We start from the raw sequence: 13,842 nt of genomic DNA on the forward strand, positions 1-13,842 counted from the left end.
ATGATCAATTGTCAAATTTGGAACCATCATCTTAGTGGTCCTTAAGATTAGCAATATTTTGGTTCTGAGTGGCCGAAAACAAAAAGATTTCAAATTTAAAGAATTGCATACTATTTTTTTCGAAACCTTCACAGCACCATGTCTGTATTATTTTTAAATGTCGCAAAGTTCGAATATGTTTCCTGCCTCTTTTTCTGGTTTCCTATCCGAAATTGATAAAATTGCATTTTCGTGTGCACTTGTTTTATCAATTTAGAAATTATACAACTGACCCCGTGTTCACTAAGAAAACATTATTATATGATTTTAGACGTTTTTGCACCTTAATACAAACACATGCACAATTAAAACCATGTTTTGTAATTTTGTCACTAAATCAAACAAAAAACAAAAACGATTGTTTGTAGAATGTAGACAATATTTAAACAGTACTTCAAGGAAAGAAAACAGTACTTCATTTTATATGATACCGCAATTTTTTCTCAATTCTTAGAGGGGGCCATGTTATAACAAAGTGTCCGCCGGCAATTATTGTTAATCCAGAAAGCCACAAATTTCTGTATACCCTTTACTAAAACACTGTAGTGTTTGTGTTAAGAAGAAATAACAAACATAGAGTAGTTAAGATTTAGATTTATTCTTGTTCATGATTTAACATGGGTAAACAATGATCTTAAACTGCTGATTATGCATAATATATGATTCCGAAGAATCGCATGAAAATATTGATGACGTAACATATTGATGACGTAACATATTATCGTATATGTTCGGCATATTCCGTTGAACAGGTATGATAAATATAGGTATAGAAAGAGTCGTAGAGAAAAAGAAGTTCTACCAGTCAAAATATTTAGCTAGGATAACGTTTATAGTATCCGTATAACGGAAGTCACAAATGTTATCCCAAAAGTTTGTTAAAGAACGAAAGAATGGATAAGGGTGGAAAAACACGGAAAGTGACGAACACTAACGAAAGCTAAAGTCTTTTGAATAAAATGGATTTGGTTTCTATATATTTTGATTTGTCAAATAATTTCTTATCTAGAAGTTAACGAATGCAAGCAAAATTGATTGTTTTCTTGTGAACAATGGTCTTATTACAAAAGAGAACTTGCAAGCATACATGTCACTGAACATGAGTTCCGATTCTTTAACAAAGCATTTATCTGATTGGCTATTCCATCTTGACATGTCTTGTTCACGTGATGTGCTTCAAATTTGTGTTCTTCTAGCTTTATAATGACTAGTTAACTTTTATTTTCTTTTATAAATAGAAAACAGGAATAGAGGCACAGCTATGGTTCTCTAATATAGTATCGATATAGACCGCTAATATGAGCATGGCATTTTGATTTTTTTTCATGGAACAGTAGAGTAATGATAATTAATGTTACTAATATTTAAATATATACATCTGAGTTGTTCGTATCATAATAATAAACATTTAATTAACATAATTTACGTAACGTACATATAAACTACGTAATACATGTAACGTATACTACACAATGATATAATGATAATTTTTCTATATACATTTTTAACAACAAAGTCATTTTTATGTGTCCATATTTTCCTACAGATTCATGCTATTCTCCCCCTTACAACTTGTTACCAGTTTTTTATAATCTAGAATCAATAAACTGTTGTAATAAACCATATTCAGACCTCTTTTAACAAAAATAAAACAATTTATTATCTTTTATGAAATATCGACCAATTAATCCACGCATACAATGCTTTTCAACAATGTATCAAACATAAAAAAATACTAATTCAAAACAGTTGAGCAATTGAGAATGTTCCAACAAAATCATGAAATCCTTAACGATCACAAAAATGGCCATTATATGGACAGTTTTTGCTCACGTGCATTTCTATGACATCATATTTTTTCGTTCACGTGCGTTTTATGACGTTTTAAATGGTGTGACAACGAATATGACGTCATTACAATACCAAGCATTTACATTTTATCCAAAAAAATTAGGTGTCATAATTCTTCACTTAGAAAAACATGTCAGATAAGTAATTAATTACTGGTTGAAATAATTGCCATGCTAGAATTGAACGTTACACTTTAATGTATTTTCATACAAATAAACATATGCAAACCTTGATTAACAAAAATATAAGATTCGTTAGATATAAATGATTACGTCATGTAATATTTTCGGCATATGACGATCGATTAACGGAAATAACCGAAACTTGAAGATTTGTTTTACGTTTTTGCTAAAAGGTACATGTATACAATTTCAATTGTAACTTGTAACAAAGAAAATATTATTTGTTTAAAGTTGAATTGTTGACTTTTCAAAAATCGAAGTAAATGGTTTTTAGACAGATTTCAACCACCGGAAGTGTTCTTGAACGTTTGTTTAAGTAAATGTAAACCTTTTGGAATCGGTTGCAAATAGAAATACACTTTATGATAATAGCTTGCCATTTGATTTGCATTGAACTAAATTGATTTAAAAAAATAAATGACACAACTAAAGGTTTGCTGTGTTTGTTTAAAATCTGATTAAATATACAACAATTCTTACAGTTTTCCGTTCATTGAATTATTAATCAGTTTGTTTTAAATAAATATACATGACGTTTGTAACAACAATAATTGAATATTGATCTTCTATTGGCAAAAAAATAAAATAAAATGTAACGGTCAACGGTTGACAAGGAGATTATTACACCAATGTTCCATACCGGTATAGCGCACTACTTTAAAAATATATTTGTAAACTGTTGTTAATTATTTTTTCATCTGTAAAAAAACAACACCTTATTTCTGAATGCGATGAATCCTTTAAGGTAACAATGGCGGATGAAATCAAAAAATGAAAAAAATGACTAACTCATTTCCGGTCACATGACTACAATATATCACGTGACGACTCTAAAGAATTAAAAAATAAAATGGAGAACTCGTTTTACGAGTTAAACAAACCCACTGATATACATGGTGTGATTAAAACTAAATTTCTTTGAAGTTATGTGACGTAATAGTTTATACCCTTACACCATACCTTTGCCTACATATATAAATTAAGACGAACGTGAGATTCGATCAGTTATGGCTAAAGACAACACTTTTTTTTCTTCTAAAAATTTGACATAAACGAGAACCCGATATCCCCCTTTTCTCCCTACTTTTGTTTGCAAGCTGGTAAAAAATGTTTAACGCCTTGAGTCATATAAAGAGGGCACCAAAATTCCTTTATTAAAATTCATTTAAAAATCGTTATTAGACTTTTTTTGTTACAATTATGAAACTTTTTTTTTCTGAAGGAGCTGGCGTTAATTTTATTGTTGTTTTTGTTGTTGTTGTTGTTGTTGTTGTTAAGTTGTCTTTAGCCGATAACACTTGAAAAATGACAACTACTATAATGAAGGTGCAATGAAACTAAAGAATGTATAAATAAATCTAGAGCTATACAAAATACAAGGTGTTAGATGCCTAAAATAATACTATCCGGCGATGCCCTTTACTGACCTATTTTCGTATCAAAGGTCACCAGATGACCTGTAATATAGGTCAGACAAAGGTAAATACTGATTGAAACGGTTTAAAATTTAATACTAGTATTTTAGTAAGATTTGTTTTCGTTAAAAGAAATTTCGGTTAATCAGTTATTTTAAAAAAAGAAGTGCACTACATTTCGGCTATATAGCAATTCTGACCTAGCACTTTTTTACAAGAGAAATATGTAGCAAACAAATGACAAGATCTGTTAACATGATTTCGTTGGGAATTAAATAATATAAATACATGAAATAATTATTAACTCAATAACTTACATAAATTACATTAATATTTATATAACATTATATACACAACAATTTTTATAAATATCTTCTTTAAGAATAACTCATTCACAATTCATTCATACGCCTCACATTTAACATTATGATCAGGTCATATCATATCATTCCGCCGTAACTACTTGTGAAAAAAATTCCCCCGTACAGATTGGAACTACTTTTTGTAATTATTTCTGCTGTAAGAACTACTTTAACGTCATCATTCGGTCATGCAATAATAAAAAAAAACCTTACCCCCACCCACCCCACCCTATAACGGGTCACAACCAACATAAAACACATGCGCTCGGCAAAAACCGTCTTGTTTGTTTTTCAAAATACATGTAGAGTACAAAAAACGGCCATACTGACAAAACACGCCCTGTGTATTGGCTCTGAGATGCAAAAGATCAAATAAAAAGGATAAAAAATAAACCATAGTATGATAAAAAAATGTACTAAAATGATTGGGCAAGGAAATATTATAATGTAAACATTCTTGGACGGATCATGTTTTTGATGACAAGATAAGTATGATGATCATTTTAAAAATGGTGTTCTCATACAGGTATTTTCGTATCTGTATTTAAACATATACATGTATATAAAAAACAATAAAAGTAAAATGTACATGAGAAACCGATTCAAAATGAGACGCATTTCCCCCCTCGCATTAAAACAAAAATAGTTCTTTTTTTACATTCATTTCCTTCCCACTCACACAATGCAACATGTATTCGAATACTTCGGCTACATTCGTTACCATCATAAATAACTTATAACTTATTAAAACAAATTTTACAACATTATATTCGTCTGATTGTTACACTGAATTCAGTAACTTTCACAAAGAATTATTAATTCATATAATTTAAATAATATTATCAACTAGAAAAATTGCATAGGGGTATGTTTGCATCTAATTCTTTATCACAATATTATAGTCGTGCCTGAAATATAAACATTTTTATAGTGTCCAAATAATCGATTCTTTTACCCCAACTATAATTTAAACTATGGGCACTTTCAAAAAATGTACTTTTAGTTCAACGTTGTGTTTTCTTTATATAAAAGCGACTGTGCTAAATCTACGCCACTAAAACCGGGTAGATGTCATTGCATCCTCTCTTGGAGCTGTGGGGGTTGGTAAAATGCTGCACCGGAAGCGGCGGCTATTTGCTGCGGTACGGCATACGTGTAGGGATTCGTTGCGGCTACCAGTCCGGTAGTTGATACGTTAACATATGGATATGTTGCGGCTTCGAGCCCGGCTGCCGTTGCGAGTTGTGAACCATAAGCAGCGGTGTAGTCAAGATATTGCCCGGGGGTCGGGGAGAGTGGTGACTGCTGGAGTGCGGCCGTGGTTAACATACTAGGTGCTGTTGCTGCCGTCATGTACGCGGATGGATACACATACTGTGGAATGCTGAAATAAAAAAAGAAGTGCGTTTTAAATATTATGCAATGGTACTACAAAATTTTCAGATGTAAACAAAACTTAACTCAAAATGAATTCTTTGATTGTTCAGCCTTAATTAAAATAGAATGACGTTTTCGTAGCTCATTGACAAGTTACTGAAATTATGAATAAAATTATATACATTATAATACATCTGCATGATATCGCCTGAAAACAAATATTATCCAATGAAAAGATTAAATTATAAAAGCCATATCAGCTTGCCTTTAGAATGCTAAATAACGTAACTTATTGGACAATAACTGCATGAGTATTTTAGCGTCTAGCGTTTGAACAAATAAACGTATTTCGAGACGAACTCATGGTTTGTGTTTGGTTTTTTTTTTTAATTTTACTGAAGGGCAGCAGTGAAAGCTTTACAAAATTGCGTAATCCTGCATGCGTGGAAAACACAATTACTAAGTCGTCGAACATGATTTTGCAAATTTGAACATAGCTTTAAGTGAAAGCTTGTTTAAAGTGTTTGTTTTTTTTTTTCAACAATTATAAAAGAGTGATTTTTTTCTACTTGTGACACACTTCAAATTTGAAGATAAAGAAAAAGTGATTATTTAAAGCACAACTGTATAACTGCAAATTATCCGTGGTATATTTTTTAACAAATGAGTGAACGATGCAAATGAAATTAATCTAAAAACTATATGTTGAATATGTCATATGCTGATTAACAGCCTAAAAGATTTATAACTAGCCTAAAAGATTTATAACTGAGGACATTTAAAAAAACACCACTTTATTTATAATCCACTCCAGCAAAAGCTAATTGAATTTATTATTTTTTAAAACCATCTGATATCAATATTTCCACCTAGTCGTGAAAGTTATATAGCGTTACAAACGCCTGACACAATGTCAATACCTCGCTTTGCGTACTTCCGAGGTATACACTGTTTTTGGAAATAGATTGCAGTATAATAGACGATTTCACAAGAAAAATATTAAGAGAGATCAGAAAACACGCCAGACTGTCTGTGAGGAAGTTCATTAGATGGGCTACCCGCTGAAATTGACACTTTATTATAAAAACAATGTAAACACACATGATTGAAACGATATCGCTAATATTTGTTCGTAAATTATTTACACTTTAACATGCCTTATTGCGACATCCATTTAATGTCGTAAAATAAACCGGTGCTAAACGACGCAGCAATGCAGAAAGTTCGGATAATCCAGTTTTTAAAGCCACTCTCTGTATTATGAATTGATTGTAAACAAAGGGAAATTACTCTGCTTGTCATTCATAACTTTTCTTGTTTCGCATTAGATCTATTACTGTTTTATATAAATGTCTTTTCAGTTAGATCTAGATTCTAATATTTTTGTTTAAATTTTTATTCAACTTTTTTTTGTAATTTCAAGTGATCGTCCAATTACACCTTACATATAATGCAATAGCATTAGCCTCAACTATATATAATAATATAGCGTTTGTAACGTAAAGGAGAAGAAATGGTAGAGCTTTATCTATCTAATTTCTTTAAGTTACTGTTTTTTTTATTACTTATGATACTTATATAGAGCTATTTTGAAGGCTTTGTATAGGGCCACAACCATAAGGTGGCATAACTGATCTTATAAAATGTCTCCTTAGATCTAGCACATAGAGCAAACATGATTATTTTTAATACAAACGCTCACATCTTACAATATATTTTAGATGATGTCATTTTACACCAAAATGACGTCACAACATTAAAAGTTTAGTAGGTCAACTTCAGATTTATAAAAAATCCTATCACGATAATCCAACATAAGCTGCTTATAAAGATTTAATAGATTAACAATTTTTATTCACGACCGTTTAAAATGTGCGCGCTAAGACTTGAAGTTGAATAATTATCATGGATTAAGGGAATTAAAAATATGTAAAAAAACAGTAACTCAAAGTTTTGTATAATTTCAAGTCTTTTGGGTTTTTTTTCTGACGTGGGATTTAAGTTAAAGTGAATTTCTTATGGGGGGTATATATGTCATCTTTGTTTGATTTTTTATCATTAAAAAATCAGATTTTAACATGGCTTTACGTAAGTCATTTTAATCTTTGGGGCTATACAATGTTATTTTGACTTCATTAATAATTTAATACATTAAATAATACCCCTTTGTGTGCAGAAAATACCATTCTTTTATACCAGAAATGAAACGATCGATAAAAGACCTGTTTTACTTTTTTTTTTAAATCTACAATGATATAGAAATTTAATACATATTAAAATTGTCCCCGTTAAATTGGATAAAATTACAAATTGCTTTTAATTCCCTGAAATTCAATACTAGATCATCCAGATGCAGACTTGATTTGGAAAGTAAAACTTTAATGCATTATTAAACTTTTATCAGAAAAAGAAATGATCCAGCTCAAATGACCCGAAAAGAACTTAATTATTTTCCCTTTTTATATGAAAAAATGTATGGTGTTTTGTGAAGGAATTATATCAATTATTATTTGAATAGTTTATCAGATCTATCTTTTCCTACATATAGTCATTGAATTGCATTTTTAATTCTTACACACATATTGCGACTTCTGCCAAAAACAATCTGACGCCATTCTCTACTAGATATACAATAACAACAACAATAGTAAAATTGTTAACCATACGCATTTGTTCCTATTTATAACTATGACGCAATTTTTGTTAACCAAGGAGATTTAATTCAACAAATTTTAAAGCTTAAGCTCTATATTTTATGACGAAAAATAAAATAAATATATAAAAATAACCAGATGTTAACAGAACCGAACAACTGTTCCTCTCGTTTGCTGTGTAAATAATCGGTAGCCATTTTGAAAACGTCGACCGTCCCGCAGTGAATGTATTTAATCCGGGTGACTGGGTTATATAAATATTTACAATGCTTACAGGAAATTGCTTCATAATAATCACATTTTATCCAGTTAAAGGCGTGTTTGAAGGCAGTCCGATTTTATTTCTTGTTGTTTTATAAAAAATAACAATATACAAGAAAGAAGAAAATATTTTTCAGACATTTTAAAGATCTCGTTTTTTATCAAAAGATGACATGGGATAAGAGATCTAAACTCTAACTTGAAGAGAAAACAATTCATCTTCCAGTTTCTATCATGCTCATGACTTAATTCGAACTTTAATCCGACAAATAATTGTTCAAAAGCGTTGTTATAATCATCATACGACCCCTATCACGCCCTTTAGAACCATCAAAGCCTCGCCATAACTCGGGTATGCGAACATATCTACTCCTGTTGTGCGCTAAAGTTTAGAAAATGCAGGGTAGGTGGTTTCTTTTCCTTTGATTTACATCATTTTTTGCCCTTTGATTTAGATCATTTTTATGCAAATGTCTACGACCCGTTTCGCCATAAACAGCGTGCATCATGATAAAAAATATTTCATATTTTATATATCAAAGTATAAGTTTGATTAAAATATAACTTGTATTGACTACCGACAGCTCATGGTAAGGTATCAGTGTCATAGTGTAAATAAAGCCACATTTTATTTCATTATTTTTGTCCGGTGCTGCAGGTGTGAGCAAGGTGCTACAGGTGTATAGATGCAATGCGTTATTTATTTTAAATCATAAATTCGAAAATTTATAATACAGGTAGTTGACAGTATTTTATATTATGTAACTGTCATTTAACATATTTGATCAAAAATCAAAGAACCTTTATATAGTAGGGGGCCAAGGGTCAAATGGCTCAAATGTTTCAGTCATAATGTACAGCTGTTTAAGCGACACAAATCTCTTAAGAGTTTTGCACTGAAAAGTCTCTTAAAATTACATTTCCAGTGAGACACACTATTATTGTAGAAAGGTCCAAAGTTGGCAATTTATTGATGGACTGCAATTATAGAAATCGCTATAAAATTACATCACCTAGAAAACATTGTCACAAACGTTAAAATTTTATCTTAAAATGTCTAAAATAAGTACAAATACCGAAAAACGATATATATATATATATATATATATATATATATATATATATATATATATTATATATATATATATATATATATATATATATATATATATATATATATATATATATATATATATATATATATATATATATATATATATATGAGTTCTATTTATTTGCGAAGGACAGAAATAACCGCCGTTTTCATTCAGGGTGAATTAGACTTCTATACCTACAATGTACTCCATACAAAGTGTTAAAATTACCTATTTTGTAAATTAATTACTTATCTTATCTCGATATTGAATCGACTTTGTTAATAAATCTTTTATGTCTGAGATGTCGCCCTCTTAACAAGTGAAATAGTAAACCTATTAATTTCCGAAACGGTCTAAAAAAACACTTTCCCCACGCTTAGTTCAATTAAGAGAAAAAAAAGGACGGAGTCCAATGAAAGACAGAAGTCTTCAACATCTCAATGTCTGAAGCAAAATATAAAGTACAGAGTCCAGTGAGTGCCAAAAGTCTTCAACATCTCAGTGTCTGAAGCTAGAATTGGAAAAATATAAAGTACGGAGTCCAATGAGAGCCAAAAGTCTTCATCATCTCAATGTATGAAGCTAGAACGTATATCAAATTTTATAACATCATTTACGTCGGTAATTTATGTTTTGTGTTAGATTAATACAGTTATGCCAACCTCGAAAACTTCTCTTTAAAACAGCTTTGATGTTAAAGACTTCCGTAGATTTATGGGGTGGGGGGGGTGAAAAGAGAGAGAAAAATACTTCGGTTGTATTATACTTTCCTAAAGTAAATTCCATTGTTTAAAAAAAACTACACACACCTAAAGTCGTTTGATCAAGGCAGGGGTTCGCATAATTCAGTATATGTCAATGTCTTCTTTTTGCCGAAAACTGTCATTCGTAAGCCACAGAGTGTCGTAAAAGCTTTAAAATTCCACGTGATACATCGTATTTATCAAAATATGTCGATAAACACTGTAGAAACTGTTTGAAATTGCTGAATAGGTGTTTAAATCTCTAATACATGTCTCATAAACATTACAATCGTATCAAAAATGGGCCATAAGCAGCGAACTGTAAGATTTAAACCGAAAAAAAGTGATCACATGTGATATACAAGAAAAAAACGGAAAATAAAACACCTTTGATATTCTATCTAAGACACTTCTTAAAGTCAATAAATAATTTGAAATTGAATCCAAGTTGAATAAATGAAAAAATAAAATAAATAAATAAAAACACGCCCAGACAGGACATTTACAGGGGTGGGTGGGGTATGTTGTCAAATTCGTTATTTAGATCGCCGTTTAATCCTTTACACTCGTATAAGTAGTGTTCAATATAGTTTTAATATCTATTTTTTTCTGATAACACTAAATAAAGAATTCAATTAATCGACCTTTACCAAATGCTTCCTGGGTCGAATTATTTCTTCCCCATATATTTACGAGTTAATGCCGAGTAGGAAAATAACTCAGGATAAATGGATTTGTTTGAGTCACAATGGGTTTAACTAACCCTACAATATCAGCTGAATTCAAAGTAATACTTTAAGAAGAAACGAAAAGATTGCCATTCCGCGGAATCAGATATCATATGAACTTTTCGCGTAAATCGCTGTAGTGCACGAGATCAGTATGACAAATATTCGACTAAAAGCATTTCCCGGATGACTTTCTTATTCAAAAAAGCGGATTCCGAACGCTGTAATGAAACGAAGCGCCATGCTCCGCAGTGAAGATATAATTTAATTATATCAACTGTATACGCCAAAAATATGCACTAAAAGCCGTACCATCGAGACACGGGAAAAGGCTTTATTTTAGCATAATCTGTTCTTCATTTATAATTACCCTAATTTCTAATTACTATTACACAAATTAATGTTTCTTGCTCTGCCTATTATCCCTTCATTTTGAGGGAAAGAAATTATTCTGGCGAAAAGTAAAACGTAAACCGTCATGTCGTTTTGTAAGATATATGCCCAAATTCTAAACATCTTGCGTTTACTTAGATGAGCCAGCAAACAGACCTTAGCCTACAAATTAAAAAAAAATGTAAACAAGTGTTTAAATTATATAGCAATAGCCCGTTCCGTATTACACTAACTTAAAATCTTGAAGAAAATATGCCTGTGTTTGCATACCAAATGTTATCAAAGTATATGCCTGTCTAAGACAATAATTCCCCAAATGGTACTCGATTATTTCAAATGACATTTCCCGAAAAGATTTATGGAAATACGCGAAACTATCCAGCTTGTTTATTTTCGGTAACAGATTACTAGACGATCTTCTGGCTCGTTTATAGTAAATTTTATCTATAACCTAAAATCCCCACTTAGGCATATCTTCGGTTTCTGGCCTGTTGAACATTGCTATGTTTGAGAATTACTTCAATGAAATTTACTTTGTTATCTCTAACAATAAATACTTTAAGTACTTTGGTAATTATACGGCACGCTCCTGACTTCTTCGTTAAAGCTGAAACGGCTGTTCTTAATCAAAAGCCCAATTTACCGGACGATTTGAGATTTGCCAGTTATTACGAGATAGCGGCCATTTTAAATGAAAAACAAAAACTCCATTATCAAATACGTATGCGAGCACTCTTAAAAATGAATGTACATGTTTCAAATCGGCATTTTCATTCTGCATGTGATCGATCAAGTTGGATACAATCAGTCCAAAAAGTAAAAAAAATAGAGATTAACTTTAATTACATAAAATATGTATATCATACCAACTACATGTATTACATGAATCAATTTGTATGACTTTTTACCATACGTTTTACACTAAAATAAATGCATCATACATTTTAACCGAAATATTCGGAAGACAATAAACCTAGCTCCTGAATAGAAATATTCGAATCCGCGTGACTCGCACACATTTCGGTTATGACATCTTACCGGTTACACATTATATTAAGTAAAACATGAAACAACTGGCATGAAGTGATTGGAATGCTATTTCTCAATTAGCGAACAATGACTTATCATTATTTCGCAGCGGTTTTTACAAAGGAATATAACATTTACTCAGAAATATTTTGGACGTTGGCCATATCATGTGGTTCGCAGGCTAGAGTCCCCGTTGCTTAATTAACCTCACATATTTCCTATACGAATAACATACCCGTTGTATTTGTCAATCTTTTCTTCCATGTAAACAAATTTTGAAAAGTGTTTAAACCCAAAAGTAGAAAAAAAGCACTGTATAAAGTTTCACTTAGCGTTCCTTTTTTTCTCTTTTTCTTTAAAAACATATATACTTCAGAACATACGTGAAAAGGCTTTTTTTCCTGCATAAACAAATTAAAAATCCTTTTACTTAGCAAATATTGACAGAATAATTTTTCTGCACTCTGGATTCAAATGACGGTTATGTAATGACAGAAGCTTTTTTGCGAAATGGGAAAAAGGCGCGAAAGGGGAATGTTATATGGAAAGGTAAAATGGTCGGTTTCATATATACGAAAAGGATACTATGGTCTTTTATCTGAACCACGTGATAATAACAATTATTTTTCTTATTAAGAACCCATGGCGCTGTTTCTTTTGATAGAAATGATTACAAGCATCGTATTAATCTTTCCAGAAAACTAGATTCTGATCTGACCGACACCGATATGCATGATAAAAGATCTCCAACCACGGTATTAATAAAAAATACTCTCACCCGTCTAAGCCAAATTGAATTAGCCCTTCTCTGAGAAATATAGGTGTAGGATATCACACGTTATATCAAGAACATTCTCAATGATTTTAACACGGTGTCAGCCAGGTCATGTTACTTTCTACCCATATAAATATTGTGAAAACAGTCGGTCCATAGATGTTATCAGATGTAAATAAAGTAAAAACACTCGCCGCCAAAGTTCCAAAACCAAACGGTCTGTTTGCTGATCAAGATTCAAATACATAAGATCGAATCTTAAACAGAACAGTTCCGAAAGGTGAGCACGTGCAAAGAGTGCTCTTTGCATATGTAATTGGATCCGTTGTTTCAGCAAAGGGGTTGATTGACTGGGAAACATGGGATCACATGTTACACGTGCGCACGTGTGCAGCGATGAGAAACTCGTTAATTGGAAAGACAATAGTCGAATAGCTATAAAAGAACTTCAAAGCTAGTGAAGTGACAGAATCAATAGCAAGAGGCTTATCAGTAAATTGCTTTTCGTTCAGCAAATTCGTCTGATATGTCAATTTCAATAATACGCTGTTTACGATATTAATTTCTTGTTTTGAAAAAGCCGAAAGAAAGTCAGACATTAAGCAACATGAATTACTAGCAGCTTAATTGTAAAGTGATATAAAAAAATTTCATATGACTGAAAGCTTTTTGTATTGGAAAATTAGGCATTGTTCAATAAACTCAATCGTTTGATCTGCAAACGCTTTAAAATGCCTTACAATTTCTTTCAGCGGTCTGCAGTTACGACAACTTGTATTTATTACAATTTTCCCAAAACCAATATTTTCCCCCCACTTTAAGTAACGTGTCAGCAAAGGCAATTGAATATTGTTATCAAATTCCATTGGGAGGGCAGCTTATTTCTCTGTCCTAAATTCGGTCTCCACATATGCGTGACTCTTGGAAAATCATTCT

General features: G+C 31.3%; 1 protein-coding gene across 4 annotated transcripts in view; it reads right to left on the reverse strand.

Moving 5' to 3' along the window:
- Positions 1-618: 618 nt before the first annotated feature.
- The window catches only part of LOC132728369 (RNA-binding protein 24-B-like), a 48,072-nt gene continuing 34,848 nt past the window's right edge, over positions 619-13,842 (reverse strand). For all 4 annotated transcript variants that reach the window (XM_060714025.1, XM_060714024.1, XM_060714022.1 and 1 more), the window contains exon 5: positions 619-5,233. In XM_060714025.1, coding sequence (XP_060570008.1) covers positions 4,921-5,233 — 313 coding nt within the window. In that variant the 3' untranslated portion in view covers positions 619-4,920. The remainder of the gene's footprint in view (positions 5,234-13,842) is intronic.

Source organism: Ruditapes philippinarum, unplaced genomic scaffold (genome assembly GCF_026571515.1).
Source record: "Ruditapes philippinarum isolate M1 unplaced genomic scaffold, ASM2657151v2 ctg284_1_1_1_1, whole genome shotgun sequence".
NCBI lineage: Eukaryota > Metazoa > Mollusca > Bivalvia > Venerida > Veneridae > Ruditapes > Ruditapes philippinarum.